This window comes from Periplaneta americana, chromosome 2 (assembly GCF_040183065.1).
Source record: "Periplaneta americana isolate PAMFEO1 chromosome 2, P.americana_PAMFEO1_priV1, whole genome shotgun sequence".
Classification (NCBI taxonomy): Eukaryota; Metazoa; Arthropoda; class Insecta; order Blattodea; family Blattidae; genus Periplaneta; species Periplaneta americana.
In genome coordinates this window covers 77616027-77636035 of record NC_091118.1, presented here as the reverse complement: position 1 = coordinate 77636035, position 20009 = coordinate 77616027, and the positions used below count along the sequence as shown (strand labels likewise).

The 20009-nt window shown below is 35.6% G+C and overlaps 1 protein-coding gene across 2 annotated transcripts in view; it reads left to right on the top strand.

Moving 5' to 3' along the window:
- The window catches only part of LOC138694359 (uncharacterized), a 43069-nt gene extending 26352 nt beyond the window's left edge, over positions 1-16717 (top strand). Inside the window, exons 6-7 of one of the 2 annotated variants that reach the window (XM_069818012.1) lie at positions 2279-2430; positions 14600-16717. In XM_069818012.1, the coding sequence (XP_069674113.1) occupies positions 2279-2356 (78 nt within the window). In that variant the 3' untranslated portion in view covers positions 2357-2430; positions 14600-16717. Of the gene's footprint in view, positions 1-2278; positions 2431-8971; positions 10552-14599 lie in introns of those variants that run through there. The other variant, XM_069818011.1, reaches the window with a different exon arrangement.
- The last annotated feature ends 3292 nt before the right edge of the window (positions 16718-20009 follow it).

Genomic DNA, 20009 nt, shown 5'->3' with positions numbered 1-20009 from the left:
GATATGTAACGCATTTTCTTTTTTATTACATAAAGGATATAATATATCTTTTCCTACGTCTCCACTTCTAACTTCTAACCTCCAAATTCCCAATTTCCACCATGCTAGTCCCACCCTTTCTTCCTTGCTGTTAACTTTTGTATATTCTTCCTGTCCCCATATGATTATCATTCATTCTGCCTCAGTAGCGTAGTTGGTATAGTGCTGGCTTCTATGCTTGAGGTTGCGGATTCGATCCCGGCCCAGGTCGATGGCATTTAAGTGTGTTTAAATGAGACAAGCTCATGTCAATAGATTGACTGGCATGTAAAAGAACTCCTGCTGTACAAAATTCCGGCACACTGGTGATGCTGATATAACTTCTGCAGGTGCGAGCGTAATTTAAAAATAAAAAAAATGTCATTCATTCATCCATTCATTCATTCATTCGTCCAAATTCCTGAAGCCTTCTACAAGCCAGGCATTATGAGTTCAACTGCTGCTTCTTTGTTTCTTCTGATGATGACGGTGTCGTCTGCGAAGCCCATGACTGTCGCGGATGGTGACTCAGGGTTTAGGGATTTTCTGTACTTGCCTGAGACCGTCCTCATTTAATTCATCTAGAATATGATCTACTGCAAGATTATATAGAGCAGGTGATAGTGGAGAGCCTTGTATAACACATCTTCTTATTAGTATGAGTTTTCTTTTTCCCTTCTTTGTTTCGATTTGTATAATATTTCCTGTTTGGAAATTATAAATATGTGCTAGTTTTGTAGGAATTTCTTCGGATCGAAGTATTTTACGAAGTTGACTATGCCCAACATTGTCAAAGGCTTACTGTATGTCTAAAAACACAATCGTCACATCTTCTTTCTTTTGCTTTGCCTCTTATTATTCCACCAAGAATTCAAGTATTTATAACTGTTCCTGGGGTTGAACGGAAACACGTTGGTATTGGAGCAAATGTAGGTCCTGAGTCGGTTATGTAACTCTCTCATAATGGCTCCCTGATAACTGAGCAGATAGTTATTGGTCGTCAATTTGACAATCTGTGACTCACCTTTTTGTACAGTAAAATCGTTCGTGTATTTTGGAGGCACTTGGGAACATTAGCAGTATTGCCATTGATTATGTTTCTTTGTAAAAAAAAAAAAGAGGTCTCCATTTTCCTGCCAGTTGTCACCAAAAGATTTTTTTCAGTAACAAATTTATATCTTTAAACTTACGTTTCATTCACAGCAATTCCAATGCTATGGTTTCTCGAATGAACAGTTATATTTTCTCTCCACGTTTCAAAAATGCTTTCAAGGGATATACGTCTGAACGACAGTTTACCTCTCTTCATATCAGCACTGTAGCAGAAGTTGTTATTTGGAGAATTGCACATTTTGCAGGAGGAATTTGAAATTCCAGGAACTAGGAGTTTTCAGTGTTTCTCCAATGGCATGTTTCCAGCCTTTAATAAGAATATCGCCTGCTAATTTGATTAAAAATCCAGATATTTTTATATTTCGAAGTAACCCTCGAGCTTCATGATTACATCTTCTTTGAAACTTCCAATGAAATTTACAATCGCTTGTCCCATGTAATTATTCCTGTGTGATACTCTCTCTCCCCCTCAGAGCCGTTTCGAAGCAGACTCGTTATAAATGTCGTATACTTACACTTTAAATTTTAATTTTTTATGTGTGAGATGCATTTAAAAACATTCAGGTTTTGATGCTGAGCAATATGTTAGAATTAGAGAATCTCGAAGGATTTTCTTGACTCCTTTGGTGCTAAATGAGCAAAACTGAAGTTTTTACTATTAAAGTTCCAAGCCAAGATCATTGAGGAATGCTCACAGTATGTCTTAAATAACAGATATTCCGATATCACTTCTTGTTTCTTTATTGAGTTTATCGGCACTAGCCAATAGTTAATCTGTACGAGCTAGCCAGAATTTTGTCCCTCAGGAATTCTATTGCATATTAGTAAAATATCTGCTCATTTAACATGAGAATGTCAAATTAAATTCAAGCGCAATTTATAATAGCCTATTAAATGCCTTCGATCCAGGCAGGAATCGAACACGCACAGAAAACCTAATTGTACCAACCCACTTTTTAAAGTAATAATGTAATATTAAACATTTCCTTTTTACACTTCGTTCCCTAATGTCTTACAATGCTAAAACTACTCCTGCTGAATTGAAAGTTATCAACTGAAACAAGTATATGTCAATATTTAATTGTGTCGGTTGTAATTCATTCTTATTGTCAAATTACTGTACAGTTTTTTTTTTTTTGTTACTTAGGCATCGCAAGTAGAATGTGACAACAAAGACTTGTGCCTGATGGATGCTATCAGCAAGCTGCAACATATGCTCAAATAGTCTCCGCAAAGAGCGAGCTGGAAGAGACATCAGAAGAATCTAGGAGCAAATCCCAGCTAAATGAAGAAGTCAAGGTAAGCTAATCTTTGTATTTGAAAATGAAAACCTCATATTTATGTCATTTTTAGTAGTTGATATTATATGAACAAAAAATTGAACATTTCCTAATTATATGCCTATGGCAGTTCTCAAATCATTTGAATTTCTTTGAAAGCTTATCTAATGAATTGGATACTTACATGAAATATGGAGTAGCAAAATTTACTGCTATGCAGTTTCTGTATGTATAGTTAGAAGATGTTTCTCCTATATTCTCTATTAACTGACTGCTACATATCAATCTACACATTCAAGTTTATTTCCTCTCCTTTCTTGCAATTCAGAAAGTAAGTAGGTCAGATCTGGTATATGACATGCTCCAGAATTTGTTGTTGTTGTTTGTTGTTTTCTAATGCCAGGCGTTTGACAATAAAGTCATTTGACCTCTTGCACTCCAATATTTTTCAAAGATATTATCATGGCCAGCCATTGAAGCGCAGATTTTGAGGTGTTCTGAATCCATTTCTTCTCCAGAATTTGTACACTAAAGATCATGTACATGCAGTCGATATCACATTCAGCATAATTACTAGACATCGGATTTTTAGGCACTAAAAATTGCAGTTTTAGGCGCCTAAAATAAGCTCAAAATCTGTAAAATTAGGCTCTATTTTAATGAAAATAGGCATTTTAGGCACATCAAGGTATCATACTTATTTCTTTCACTGAAATTTTTAGTTATACACTAAAATATGCACAAAAAAGTATGTTTAAACATTAAAAAAGAATACTATATTATATTTATAAACAGAGCTGCACAAATTTAATATATTGAAACTAATGAAATAATGATTATTGATATCAAGATTACTCATTTTAAGTAATTGAAATTCAGTTCCATGCTTAGACTTTATTATAATTATCTGCACAGTACACCACCAGAATTTTCAGAATTTTTTCCAAATTCTCCACAGTTAACCTTTGCATTTTGTCACTGAGAATCATTTTGAAAGCAGAAAAACTTCTTTCAACCGAAACTGATGTGAGAGGCGCAAATTTTAAATTAGGTACAATAGAAACATCAATACTTACTGGAACATTTACACTTTCCCCCGATATCACTCTTGATACTTTTTCCAACAATGAAAATCCTACATTCTTATTTAATACCTTGTCCCACTTATTTTTAACTTTTTTCCCAGTTTCGCCCAAAGCAGAATGTATGTTCACTTGAGCTTCCTTTACTATTGCTATTTGGCTACAAAGAGATTGTTTTTCACGTTCTAATTGTTCAATGCTTGCAGGTATGAAAGAAAAGTTTGATGTTATGTAGGCAATGTCGTTTTTCACTCGTGAGTCATTCAGACAATCTTTCACTGCTTTCATACACGCTGCACTATCAGTTTCAGGTAATTTATCAATAACTGTGACCACTTCTTTAAAATACTTAGAATAATACACCACTGACTGAATCCAGGTTCCCCATCGTGTAACAACCGGCTGAGGTGGGAGTGGGATATCTGGAAAGTTCTCTCTGAATATTGAAATCCTGGATGGGGCTTTACAAAAACATTTTTTGTGTTAGAAATAAACGAATTGACAAGAGGAAATTCATTCCGGATTGTTTCAGAAACCCTGTGAAGGCCATGTGCTAGACAGGTTACATGCGTGAGGTTAGGATAAAATGTTTTAAGAAGTGGAGCTGCAGCAACCATGTATGAGGCAGCATCAGTACAAAACAACAGAGCTTTAGAATCGTCTATATTACCTGAGTATAAAGACTGTAGGCCTTTATTTACAAAATAAGCAATGGCTTGGCTATTCACTTTCGAAAGTTCCTTAACACATACGAGGTGTGGAATCGAAGGTCCATCAGGACTAAGTTTTCCTACTACCATATTTGCTATATACCTATTCATAGGATCTGAGGTTTCATCCACAGAGACCCATATGTAAGAATCACCTATATCCTCCCGAATGGAAGCTAAAGTTTCATTGTATATTCTGTCTAAGTAATTTTTTCTTAGGGTCGACTCAGATGGGATATTTTGTTTGCAGTATTTTTGTAAAAACTGTCTTAAAACCGGATTTTCAATTGCATTCCAGAGAATGTTAGCAGCAACAAACGCTCTGGTTAAATCAGCATAGAAATTGCTGCTGAGATTGGATGAAGTAGGCTGTGTTAGTAAAGTTTGTTGCAGTTGATTTTTCTGCTGAGCTTTAGCCTTATGAGCCGCTCCTTGCACATGCTGCTTTAGGTGGCACTTCTTTTCTTGCGAAATCTAAAAATAATCCTAATTGTTGTATTGCCGTATTTCTATCACAAAGTTAGTGGGTTCGAACAATCAAAATTTTAATGACCTGCAAATACTTTAACTATCGGAATTTAAAAGGTTAAAGTGTAGTGGTCTTAAAAAGAATTATACCTCAGGATAGCACAGTCAATGTATAAATATTATAGGCCTACTCATTAAAATTAATAGAATTTATATATTTCAACTATTGTTACATACCTGTTTGCTACAAATCTTGCACAATATTATTTTTCCATCATAAGTGAATTCTGAATATTCTGTTAGCCATTGCCGGATCAATGTAGATTTTGCACTTATATTTTTCGGCATTATCGCATTAAACTTCACAGGAAAACGTCCTACCGCTCAAAACTTCTCAACACAAATAAGGTGAGGGAAAGAGCAACTGTTAACGAGCATTCAAATGAACCGTTGTTATTGAGATTCAATTGGACAAAAATACAAAGTTCCACTTATTGTTGCATTTCCTGGTAGTGTTAACACTAGGAGGGCCATTCTTTTAAATATTTTGTAACGGTTTACCCTACTAATTCGCAGTTTTACGACTTTTCATAAATATTTCAAAAACACTCTTTCTCCAAAAATTGTGATTTTATGACACTCTGAAGGGCAGTACAGCTAATCGGTTTCAGACCGAAAACAGTCATTTTTATAGTATAGTATATCTCTGAATCGGTAGCAGCACATGTTGTGATTGTTGCCTGCTTCAAAACTAAGGTTGGTTCTTTGTCGGCATTTATGCCTCCAAACATGTTAAATTCGGTGAAATCTATTGCGAGTGTCGTGAGATTCAAAACATTTTGTTTCCTTTATCAATGGTTTCATGGCCGGTGTGAAGCAAACTTTCCACTTTTTAAATGCCTTAAATTTCGCAGTGAATGCATGTATAAATTATAAAAAGTAAGAGTAAAATGCGAAACTTTACAGTGAGTTAGGCATTTTTAGGCGAATATTAACAAATTAGGCTCTAATAACCGTTTTAGGGCATTTTAGGGCACTATAAAACTCTTTGAATACCTTTCAATTTCCATGAAACACAAATATTAATAATTATTTTTACTTTTCTCCTAAAGAAACAAAATAGGCATTTGCCCTAGAATCCGATGTCTGAACACATTTAAACTTGATACATACATACATACATACATACATACATACATACATACATACATACATACATGCATGCATGCATGCATGCATGCATACATACATGCATACATACACACATACATGCATGCATACATAAATAAGTGTTCTGCCCATGGGCAGGTCTTTCACTGCAAACTCAGCATTCTCCAATCTTTCCTATTTTCTGCCTTCCTCTTAGTCTCCACATATGATCTACATATCTTAATGTCGTCTATCATCTGATATCTTCTTCTGCCCCAAACTCTTCTCCCGTTCACCATTCCATCCAGTGCATCCTTCAGTAGGCAGTTTCTTCTCAGCCAGTGACTCAAATAATTCCTTTTTCTCTTTTTGAACAGTTTCAGCATCACTCTTTCTTCACCCACTCTTTCCAATACAACTTCATTTCTTATTTTGTCTGTCCACTTCACACTTTCCATTCTTCTCCATATCAACATTTTAAATGCTTCTAGTCCCTTCTCTTCACTTCGTCATAATGTCCATGTTTCTGCCCATACAATGCCACACTCCACACGAAACACTTCACAAGTCTCTTCCTTTTTTCTATTAAAAGCTTCCTTTCCCATTGCTATCCTCCTTTTGACTTTCTGGCTGCATATCATATTACTGCTTACAGTACTTCCCAAGAATTTGAAACTTTTCATTTGTTCTACTGCCTCATTTAGAATTTGCAAGTTTACCTTCTTTACTTTTCTTGCAACAAACATGGTCTTCGTCTTGTTTGCATTTATCTTCGTTCCATACTGCTTACAGAGATCATTTAGCTCCAGTAGCATATTCCTTAGTATCATCTCCTCTTCTGCTAACAACGCCATAACATCGGCAAAACTTATGCACTTTATTCTTCTTTCTCCTAACTCTTTAACTTGATACATGTTCATTATTGAAACAAAAAAAAAAAAATCATTTCATACATTTTTATAAATTCACTACAATAATAATACTGTGCTTATACGTTATTAATCATATTTTGTGGAAAGTAGGTCCATACAGTTGCAAATCACTACCAGCAGGTACCAATTATTTTATATGACATTAATCTGAATGAAATATGTATGCATGATAATTGTAAAAGTGTAACAAATCCGGACTACTCTAACTTTATGTGTGTATTATACAGAGTGAGTATTCTTATCCTATATCATAGTTGTATGTATGGTATAATATGGATTGTAGGCGGGGGATAGGACAAGCCTATGCACATTTATACAACTGAGCCAGTCATGCTATCACCAGATTCAGACGTGGGCATGAAATGACCAGTAAATTTTACTTGGAGCTCTCTTATTTAGGGACAAGGTTCTTTTGCATGTCATAAAATATAATTGAATCGGTCGGACCTAAAAGGAATTAAGTCAAAATATGAAGTTTTCGGTTATGCAACAATTTGAACAACTGATGTCATGCGCATTGAATGGTGGAAGAAGGAACTAAGACTTTTAAATATTCTTTTGTCTTCTATAACAACAAAATATAATATTTGTGTTGTTAGTGCAATATTTTTTGCTTCTCCTGAAAAGTTGTCAAAAGTGACTTAATTCCTTTTAGCTCCGGCCGATTCAAATGTATACCATGAAACCTTCATCTTTACTCCTCTTCTATATAAAGCCATGCTGTGGACTTTCATCGCATTTAAATGTCCATCACCTTCGGCTGGGTTAGAATCTGCAAACCTGAACACTGATGACTGCAGTTAGTAGTAAACAGTGGGGGGAGGGGGGGGCAACGAAACCAAGCTACTGTTCTCCAATATGGAATTTGGCCTGTGTCATGGTTGGTGTAGATCTCCAGGCTCCTAGTAAAATCTTCATCATATTCTCCTTTAGACCATAGCACTGGATCATAGTCCCATGCTTGGGTTGTTCATTGCCGTACACTCCAATATATCCTGGGAACGAGATGAGTTGTACTTTCTTTCTTCTGGATACGATTTCCAGAGTAGTTTTGCATTGTTCAGCCAGCCTGGAGTCGATTCTGTGCACACTTACCGCACCCATTGGAGTCTAGAGGCAGCTAACATGGCTGCGTTAGATCCAGAGGAGGCAAACACATCAGGCGGTGTATTCCTATGCTAGAGAAATCAAGGTCCGGGACCACCATACAACTGCTACGTTAATAATCTTGTGACGTAAAATAGCAAAGTATGACCAATAAGGATTTTCAACTGTCGCCCCTAAGTACATTCAAAAACTCGTCCGCAAGCCCCAAAAAGCAGCAGCACTCTTTCTGATACGACATTTCACGTGTTTCCAAATAAATTGTGCACCAAGGATTACACTTAAATATTTAACTAATTTGTTTAATATTAGGATTTTACCTAATAGAGATACTCGTGGTATGTTTTCTAGTTTTGCTTTCTTCGCAAAGAAAACCATTCCAGTTTTATTAGGATTTATGCTTAATCCCTCCCTCATGCACCAAGGCCGCACTCTGCTCAGAGCATTCTTTTGAAGATCAAGCAGTGTGCTGACATGACGCCCAGTCATGTTTGTTGATTAGTCTGTGAGTGAGCACGACTATATACGAAACTTATACATACATAAGAATTTAAACAGCAGAATATTGGATTTCCATTTCTGGTCATCAGAACTTCTTGTATTCCATATATTTTACTTGGAGATTTTCCGTGCTCCTAATGCGCCTTAGTCTTGTTTTGTATGGTACTTTGTGATAGTGATATGGTTCTGAGGATTCACCACGGAATTACCTAACATTTGCCTTACATTTGGGAAAAAAACCCATCGGGTAACCAGTGGAATCCACACCCGAGCACAGCCTCAAATCTCGAGTCCGACTTGCATTCTCGAGCTACACCAGTTGCCTGTGTGCAGAACTTAAAATAATTTCTAGTCGTCATAATCTTACAGCACAGCATAACACACCATACACAGATTTATCTAATTCTAATTTTGACACTTTAATAAATGAATACTGAAGTTCAGACAAAAGAAATAGGATGAGATAAGTCACTCTGTACACAGTACAGCAAGATAAAGATTGAAGGCTTCTATAATCAAGCACCGTTGTTTCATTGTAATAATAATTTTGAAAGGAATAAACTAGGTCTAGAACTTCACAGCTTCTTCAACGTGAATTGTAAATTACTTTACAGGACAGACTAAGGAAAGAGAAGGAAGAACCAGTGGCCAATCTGAAGGCTTTGCAAGCTAAACCAAGCTTTGCTATCAATGATAAACTTGATGCTATTCAAGTTGACATTGATAAAATAACAAACAGTGATATCTCTCCAGATGAAGCATTAGCACTGCTTAAACAAGAGTTGGAGAAACTGAAAGCAAATTGCAAAAGGGTGGCAGTCATTGAGGAAGAGAAGGATATGTTGGCTGGAAAATCTGCACTACTACAGTCACTTGTAAATGACATGAAAAAAGAAAATCAGATACTAGCAAAACAGAAAAAAAAACAGTTACAGCAAGAGTTGATGTGTGGCAGTAAACAGGATGAAGTTGCAATGAAGAACAAAATCATTGATTTGGAAGCAGATCTTGAGCTAATGGGAGGCATGAGGGATGAGAGAGACAAACTATTGAGTGAAAATATTGATCTTGAAACTGTGTCTTGGTGGGACTTATGAGGAATTACAGAACGAAGGTTTATAATTATGAGAGAAAAGTCGAGGAATTGGCAAAATTTAATATTGGAAGTTGAAGACATAAGAAAAACATTGGAATTGTACAGCGATATAAGAAACAAATTGATTGCTTTGAAATGAAAGGCTGATCAGTGCGACACATTAAGACAAGAGGTGGACAATTTTCGTAGAGCTCTTTCATTAAATTTCTGTTCCCCTTCTTCTAGCCATTAGGCTATCTCCTTCTTTAATACATTCGTTTACCAAAATTCTCCAGTAAAAGTCCATAGTCGTCTCTCATTTTACATCTAACAGCCAAATTCGAAATTATTCCTTATACATATCATACATCTGAATTAGTGTATTCTGAAATTGGAACAATTAAGATTGACTTTTACATGTAAATTAGTATTAAGCTCTATGTATAAAACTGTATATATTAGCTTGTGTCGCCGAAAATGTTGTCACCTTCAGCGTATAAATTAAAACATTTGTAATTCTGTATCCTAGCATATTTAGCACTAGATGTATTATATTATGTATTGTCAATTTTCTGTATACTGACAATGCCATGAATGTTTGTCATTCCTACGGCTTAATAAAAAATCAATCAATCAAACATTCCTCGCACTAATGCCATCGCCCATCACCACATGCAATATGTTGCGCAATAGTGCCACCATCGCCCATCACCAGATGCAGTACGTCCTGTAATACTGCCGCCTTCACCCATCACCAGATGCAATACGTCCCGCAATACTGCCACCTTCGCCCATCACAAGATGTACTATGCGGCGCAATACTGCCGCCTTCGCCCATCACCAGATGCAATACGGCTGCCTTCGACCATCACCAAATGCAATACGTCGCGTAATACTGCCGCCATCGACCATCACCAGTTGTACTCGTGGCGTAATACTGCCGCCTTCGTCAATTACCAGATGCAATATGTCGTGTAATACTGCCTACTTCTCCATTCACCAGTCACCATCATGTTATTTTATTAAACTGGAAATTACTGAGAGAGGAAGAGAAGTATATTAATTTATTTCGTCTAATGTGTAAAAATTTGATGCAATAAACTATTGTTGATTTTATAATACTTGTAATAAAATTACGATAATGATTAGGGACCGGATTTTTATGTAATTACATATTATATTCCTTTCAACCTAACTGTATATAAAAAAACAAATCTTTGCGAATCTTGTAATTACCATTACTATATTAAAATTTGATACTACATATTTTTACATATTTACCCCACATTACATATTATGGCTTGATATTACATAAATCTACATATTTAGGGGAAAAATAAACTTCTGTTGGGGAAGTTTACAATTTGAAATACACAGATTTAAAAAGTTTTTTTTTACCTATCCAAAATAGGATATATTTCGGGACGAAACATAACGTCCTTAGTTCCAGGTAGTAATAGAGGTACTCACCCCATACCGCCCACTGTAAATATGAGTGAAAAAAAGGAAACCCTTCTCATACTCGTACAACTATCTTGTATTGTAAAAATCACTCAGAAAGTAGCATTGCCTTTTTGCGTTGGAGTGGGACCAGGACGACATGATTTGTCTCGTACTATAATTGTTCTGCACACGTCTTAATAAGCCATTCCCATGCAGTTTGCAACCTTACCCACCCTCTTCCTAATCCTTCCAGAGAAAACCCTTGTCAAGTCTGACATGAGCCACAATAAAGTAGCCGAAGAAGCTGGAGTAAAGGAGTAAAGGAACAACTGGAGAGCTGTTGAAAGATTAAAATAAATAGCTTTTTCAGGTTATTGCTTGACCTCTACTTTAAATTTAGTAGACCTATACGAGCAATTAGAAAGTATGGTTCTCGGCTGGAATAATCCTACCCTTCTGAATGAGACAGGAATGTCACTTTTCAAACAACAGTTTGTAAATGCCTATAGTTTGAGGTTTAGTAGGTACTTTGTTTCTTACAGGGAGCAGCTAAAATGCATGTGTCCCACATCTTCTCTTATTTTCTCCTAAACCAGTAAAGCGAAACCGTGCTTGCAGTTCTGCTGTGTCATTCATTTCACTCAGTACTCTAGTTTTAGTACTTACAGTATAAAGTGCAAGTGAGTTTATCTACTGCTTTTAACTAACTAAAATGGCCCCTGTGTCTTCAACCCTAACGACAAAGATAAAATCATGGATTACGATGGACGAAACTTTCATTACAGATGGAAAAATAGTAATGTGTCAAGTGTGTGGTAAAAAAGTCGGGTGCTCTATGAAATCACAACTAGAGAGTCTTACCTATCCTATACCTGCCAGGTATTGATATTAAATATTTTTATGATTTTACATATTTTGGTACATATTCAGCTTATTTTTCTTACATAAATATGTACATATTTCACACCTTGATATTACATAAAAAATCTGGTCCCTAATAATGATATTCATACTAATTCGCCTAAGACCCGTATATTATTTTAATTAGCGAATTTTTTCGTAATGAATTATTAATGTTGTTGAATGATGGTTTTTATACACATGCGAGTATGCCTCAAACTTGGGATGAAGTAGTTGTAATTCATTCTCACATTTTGCCATCCTGCATAGTCACTGGATGTTTGTTGATTAAGAAACTTATCAATTTTATCGTAATTGGAGTCAGTTTTCTAATTTGATCTTATATGTAATTAGGTACCTTCTTTCTTGCATATCCTGGAATTTCTCTACTGGTATAGAGTAAGTATCTTGTAGAAGGTGTTCTTTTATTTTTCCAATAATAACTTTTTAAATATCGTTCTTTAAGTTATATAGTATAATATTGTATAGGTATAATGGAAATCATAACTGATTTACCATTTGGTTATAGCTATTGTGTCCACAACTTGCATCACACTCCAATTTATGAAGACTATATAATTTATTTCTAGTCCAGACTTCGCATAATTCATCAAAACTGATTTATTTGCCATTGTACTGCTTGACAGTTATATGTAATAAATGTCATAATTGGATTTCGGCAGAAATGTCTGTTAATTTTATGAAATTTTCAGGAAAATAAAAAGCAGTCTTCTTTGCTGGAACATCTTCCAATATAGGGGGTTTATGTTTGCATTTCAATCAATTGCTATGTTAATTTGTTTTGTGTTATAAAAACAATATACTTTGCATACTTCCACTCGGTAATGAGTTTTGGAATAATATTCTGGGGAAATTCCACAGATGGTAACAGTATATTCCAGATTCCTACTATAAAAAAGAGTAATTAGAATAATAGTGGAAGCCAAATCTAGGGAATCATATAGAACTACTTTCAAGAACTTACAAATAATGCCCATGACTTGTCAGTAGGCCTATATTTTTTCATTAATTATCTTCCTCTTATGTAATCGTGAAAACTTTATAACTAATTCAACAGTTCATAGCATAAATACGTGTCAAAAATGACTTTCATACTCCATCGGCAAGTCTATTGTGCTATCAAATAGAAGTGTGTTATAAGGCTGTAAAAATTTTTAATAATCCATGTTGAATCTTTCGTACACTACTTTTAACACTTTAATATAAATATATTTATATTTAATTTTTTAATAGCCTGCCTATCGATATAAACAATGAAACTCAAAACATACGATTATTTAGGGCCAAATTAAAGAAGTAGGTCTACCTAATTTCTCTCGCCTTCTATCCTGTAGGTGGATTCATGACATTCAGCAACACTTCATGAATATTCTCTGTTGTATTAAGCACTATATATATATATATATATATATATATATATATATATATATATATATATATTCAATTAGGCTGTGACTATAATTAAGACTTTATAGTACTATTAAGATTTTTTTGTCCCGTTTGACATGTTCCATATTCTACCTGTGAAGTGATATACGAATACCATGGAATGTAAACAAATACAACACAATACAAAGAATGGGATAGACTTTGTAACTGTTGACATGAATGCAATTTTTATTTTTGTGGCATACCTTGGTGTAGTTTCCGTAATTTCTGGAAAAGATTAGGAACATATCTCTTTCCCAGATCCCTCAAGCTTCATTCACTCATAGTGTTCTGCCCAAGGGAAGGTCTTTCATTTTAAACCCAGCATTCTCCAGTCTTTCCTATTTTCTGCCTTCCTCTTAATCTGCGCATATGAGCCATATATTTTAATGTCGTCTATCATCTGATATCTTCTTCTGCTCCAAATTCTTCTCCCGTTCACCATTCCTTCTGGTGCATCCTTCAGAAGGTAGTTTCTTCTCAACCTGTGACCCAGTCAATTCTTTTTCCTTTCCCTAATCAGTTTCAGCATCATTCTTTCTTCACTCCTCTTCCAATACAGCTTCGTTTCTTATTCATTTCATATGCTCCATCCTTCTCCATATGCACATTTCAAATGCTTCTAGTCGCTTTTCTTCACTTCATCGTAATGTCCATGTTTCTGCCCATACAATACTACACACCACACAAAACACTTCACCTAGTCTCTTCTTTAGTTATTTCTCCAGAGATCCGCAGAAGATGCTCCTTTTTCTATTAAAAGCTTCCTTTGCCATTGATATCATGCCATGTTTGCAATTTTTCTTGGGAAAGATAAATGCAGTAACTTCCCGATGCTTTCCACACACCACTCTTTCTTTCGTATCTTAAAAGATCCCAGGGTGCCCCAGTGTGGAGGTGAGGAGAGTGGATTTGACTAATTGAGCCTCCGGACTTTACCAAAATTCACCGTAAGGGTTAAATATCAGCTCTATCAGTGTTTTTGATCAGATCAGAAACCGGGAAATCCCAATTAGCCATCAAGCTTATCTGGGTAAAAGAGGAAAGTTCATCCTTTCTTGGAATAATTTGTCTCTAGCTTCCCTTCTTGGAGCTTTCATACAATTCAGAAGAAATTTTCCTTGTTCCACTCCGAGAAGTCTCTTTACTAGTACCAGGGGTTGGTTCAATGTGCCCACTAATGATAATACCATGCTTTCATTAAGCCAATGACATTCATTTTTTTAAATATATTAATTGTTAAACTTATTTTGAAGTTAAATAGCTGTGATAGTATTTTATTCCTGCCAGCTGCATTAATGGATTATATTACCCTATGTTTGCTTTCCAAAAATTCATATAAATGTTGATGGGATTGAACATTCTATGTCCTCAGCTTCTCAAAACGTCTAGAAGTTCCTCATGAATCACGGAAACCCCGACCCCTGAAATACGGAATAACTACTGTCTTCCTCCAATGAGTTTAGCGCTGGGACCTGAGGTATTCTTGCCATCGGTGTGGAGGGGTTGCAGGTAGATTCTTTTGTTGCTACAGCCAAGCCGAACCGAGCAGAGTGGGAAGTATTAATCGTCCAAAAATATGCAGTCTTCTGTTTGTAGTAGTGTGTGACTGTGTGCACGTGTTAGGTATTCTATATACGAGTGAAATGGTGAATAAAAAAGGTAGAACAATTCACAGTGAAGTGCATAATATAATCGCGAGTGTAATTAAGATGTTTGACCAGGAAAAGGGGCTGAATACTGTGAACATTCCCCTGGCCGTGCAACACAACGAGCTGTCGCTTATACAGGCGTGTCTGTGGAACTATTGGACATATAAGAAAAGAATTGAAAATTAAGAACGTATCAGGCTCTCAATCACCAATAAAATCACCAGGGAAACGCCGTCTGAGAACAAATAAAGAAACGTAGAAATTGATGACTTGTGTGTCATTCGTACAACTGTGCACGAGTTCTATACTGTTAATAAGATAGTGCCCACATGCAGAAAATTATTACCTGTAATTAGGGAAAAAATTAACTAAGGATTAAGGCACTCAGAAGGATTTTGCACAAAATTGGTTTTAAGTGGAGGAAGTGCAATGCCAAATGTAAAGAGACCAGACATCATATTTTGGCGCACTAGATATTTAAGAACAATAGTAAATTTCCTGCGTGAAGGGGGATCTATTTTCTATTTAGATGAAAGCTGGGTGGACAGTAATCTCACTTTTCAGAATTGTTGGCAGGGCCCTAAGTAACCAGCATATGTGCAGATGGAAATGCTGCTAACTGTCTGATTATGGTTCATGTGGGATCACGGTCTGGCTTTTTAAATAATGCCTCGCCGGTGTATAAAGCAGGTACCACTGTTGGGGATTATCATGGCCAGATGAACAGTGGAAATTTTGAAAAATGGGTTCGCGAAAATTTACTTACATCGCTCCCGCCTAACTCTGTCGTCGTCCTCGATAATGTGCCATATCATAATGTTCAAGTGGATAAACCTCCAACTAAAGCCAGATATGGTGTCATGGTTGCAGCAGTAGGGTGTTGTGTGGAACATAAGTATGCAGAAGGACAATTGTATGAGCTGGTTGTAATAAATAAACCGAGGGACAAGATTTTCAAAATCGACGAACTTCTGAAATCTCATGGGCATAAAACTCTTTGCAATTGTGATCTTAGTCCTATTGAGTTGGCATGGGCTAAGATAAAGAGATATGTTCATGAGAATAACGTATCAAGGGACATGTCATTATCGAGACTCAAGGAGTTAACTCGGCTGGGAATCGAATCGGTGACTACAGACGACTCAGAAGGCTACTGCAGTCATGTCGAGAGTTTAGAGAAGCATTATTGGGATTGTGATGGACTTGTGTCTGATCTGGTCGATTCCATAATAATCGAGAATCCGAACGGTGAAGAAAATTCCTCATGTGATGAAAATTCTAGCGATTCTGAAGATGATCATCATTTCTACAGTGACTCTGGAGAGGATTCCTCGGACTCAGAACTTGATCGACCTCTTTAAGGCAAGCCTATCAACATTTATAATATCATAACTACATTTCGGAATCTGCGGCAGTATTAAAATATTTCATACACATATTGTCTATCTAGGCCTATATGGTTTTGTTATTAATATATTAAATATATTGTTGCAATTTTTGCTCAAACATCTCCCTCATGTTAGCTGTGTTAATATTATATGAATTACTCATATTAAATATTTCACCGTTACAAGTAATTTTTAAGGAAACATGCTCTGGAAAAGTTTTTGGTTTTATTCTATTGGAATTTTAGAATATGTGTGATTGGTATCGTGAAAAAACAGATTCCTATAATGTCATGCGAAAATCATTTACTGGTGATATCTTAAAATACGAAATCAAGTAGTTATACTTCTCAAGTGAGTTCAGCAGTACAGTATATTTAAATGGATTACTTTACAAATTTAATTCAATTCTACAAATCACTAAATTTTATAGTATGATTCTTCTTTTCATTTTTATTATTGTAGTTGTATTATGAATTTTCTTTTTATTTTTTTTTTAGTGTATTTGTATTTCTGGTGGTGTGATGGCCTTAACATCACCAGAATAAATAAATAATAAATAAATAAAATTTTCTGCAATACTTTCCTTCTCTGAACACATTAGTACGAATGGTTGTATCTTTATCTTGCCAAAAATACGTTAGAAAACTAATAGGCACACTGCTCTCGTAAATTGGGCGAATGTTTTCAGTATGATTATACTTCCTTCCAGACTGCCGCTGTCACTGCCCACTTCAGTATACTAGTCGGAATCGCATTCCTCTCAGCACTAAACTCCTCAGAGGATGACAGTACTAGGAAGGCACATGAAGGCAAATAAAACTTATAGTAAAATGAAATAGAGATATCTCGGAATGAACTAGTGTATAGCTTATTAGCGTAAAATTTAGTAATTTTTTATATGTCAAGACAAAGTTAAAAATAAAAATAGTCCAATTTTATAAGCCTTATACTTCGTAAATACTTTGGATAAACGTTAAAGTATCAATTAATAACAGTTGTTAATCGCTTTACTTGATAAAACACACCTTGGACATGAGCTTTCATCTTGTTTCACTTCAATTAAAGTCACAACAGAAACACTCAACACTGACACACAACCGCTGTTAGTGAGTGTGAGTGCATGGTTAAATCGAGACTGCTAGTTTCCTTATGTTTGAATTATCGTGACATCCTCCTCAGGCTACACCTTTCCATGAAGTCTGGTAAACGGAGAGTGTAATCAGCTTAGTTGTTTGATTTTTGGCTGCCCAGATTCCCGATTTGGACCCCTGTGCAACATAAGGAAAGTGGACAAGGTACAGGAAAAATAGGACTGCCACAAGGAGCACAGATGCAAGAAAAAAAATAGTGTGGAAAAAAAGACAAACCATGAGTCTGGAAGTGACATGGGAGGGAGGGCAGTGGTGGCTCGTGACTTTTTAAACATAAGTGCTATTACAACAAGAATAATAATAATAATAATAATAATAATAATAATAATAATGACGAAAATTGAAGTCCATTCTCCTTTCCTTCCTGTTGACGAACTTGTCTATCATCTAAGTATTGAATCCTTCCATTTAGCACTAGACTTTTTTCTACAATTGTTTAATATGTATTTTATCTTCTAAATGTTTTTAATGAATTCATGTTAATAGTCCAACACAGGCATTCACCTCGGGAAAGTAAGAATATAACACTTAACAACACAAAATAATACAGCATGCGAACAAGCACTATGATATGATTTTAGACACAGATTTGAAAAACATGTCTGCGTGTGGCCCTACCGTATGTTAGTGTCCCCAACCCTCTCATTCAAACAATAGGCAATCCGCAATTGAATACAGCTAGAATTCATATATTTAGAAATGTAAACATACATGTCTAATTTTATGAACTAGAAAACGACGGCTAAAACCACATTTCTAATAGAAAAAATAAATGTTTCATATTTAAATACATTCTTAATAAATGAAGTTTTAGGTATAAATACATAAATTGGCTATTCTATTCTGGCTACTCTTTGGTGAGCACAGAAGGGACAGCAGTTCTGATTAGGTTTTCGTTGCTTGTGGGGAAGTGAAAAGGGTAACTGAAGCACGTGCATTTCTCCATGAAACATGTCAAGGCAGACAATTCAAATGTTTAAAAAATATAGAACGGAAACATACGGTAACTATTTAAATTAAACAAGTATTTTTGAGGTTTTTAAAACAAAACCTCTTTTTCACTCTTACTTTTATTATGTGCTGTAGCACATGAGCACATAAGGATTGTACGCCCCTGAGGGAGGGGTAGTAGAATGGGTGTGGTAAAAAGTGGAAATCAGGGCTCTGGAAATAAAGGTGAAGGGGAGAGAAGTGAAAGGGGAAATGAAGTGACAGAAGAAATGACTAAGAAGAAAGGCAGTAATACAGCAGAGAAGAATAACATTAGCAATAAAGAAGAAATATGGCAGAAATGAGTAGTGAAGAAAGAGCAGAATTTGTGACAGTGAAGGAGGTAGAGAGTAGGATTATAAGTGAATGGAAGGAAGGGATAGAGAAGCTAATAAGGAAAATGGGGGAGGGGTGGGGAGAATGTAATGGAGAAGCAATTAGAGGAAGGGTCAGAAAAATGTCAATGTAAGTGGTCATATGAAACGCAGTCCGCCTTGCAAGACGAGAGGTGATAGGCTGGGGAGAGAGAGGACTGAACCTGCCCCTGCATAAGTATGACGTAAGATGAGGCTTGCCGCATGAAATCCCAATTGCTGAGTTAGAGGTTGAGCTGAGGAGCAAGGAGGTGGAGTATAAATTAAAAGCAATTAGTTGCTGCTGAAATGTAAAATAAATTAAAGTTATTGTAGTAATGTGTACTGAATTATATATCTGATGAAGAGACAATTAGAAAATGTAACTTAGTGGGAACAAAGGTGAATTAGATTTTGAATATGTATTTATTTACACTGCAAGTGGGCAAGCACTTGAATGGGTAATGAAAGTGGAACAGTGTAATGAAGGTAAAGTTGTATGGGTAGTGGTGCAATGAAAGTTAAAGGTAAAGTATATAAAGAATAAGAGAGAGATTGGATTCAAGTATTAATTAGGGTCTGTATAATAGGAAATAGTTGTTATAATGATAGAGTGGGGCATTGGCAGAGAGAGAACCGTTTTCTTGGGGGGGGGGGGGAAGCAAAACCATAGAATCCCCATATTACAGGATTATGGGGGATATCATTTACCTTCTCCCCCATTCTAGCTTGACCGTGGTACAGTATATCGGAATATCATTACTTGAAGGTATTTTGGAGGACATGTTTCTTACAGTGTTACATCCACATTCACGATGTTTCAGATCAAGTTATATAGGACTTGAACTGTAGATCTACTACAAATGAATCGGTCATTTGTAAAACCACATGAATCACAGAAAATAAGTTGTGGGAAAAATAGAAAAACTATAGTTAATGGATTTTATGTTAGCTCTGTGAAATTTTTACAGGATGACCATACTTATATGTCCGATTACAAAAGCATTGTATCTTAATTATCTCATTTCATATCATCTTAAAATATTTTGTAAGTTCTTGGACTCATGTTGTTTTAACAAGTACCAATAATAACAACTCCAGTATCGGCATCCTGTTACAATATGTAGTGCATTGCTTGTTGCAGTGAGAAATACATTATTATACAGTTTTCAGTCAATTTATTTTGTTATTTTTAGGTTTCAGAGTCAAAATGGTTAATATAATTCACAAATTAAATACAAAATATCATAG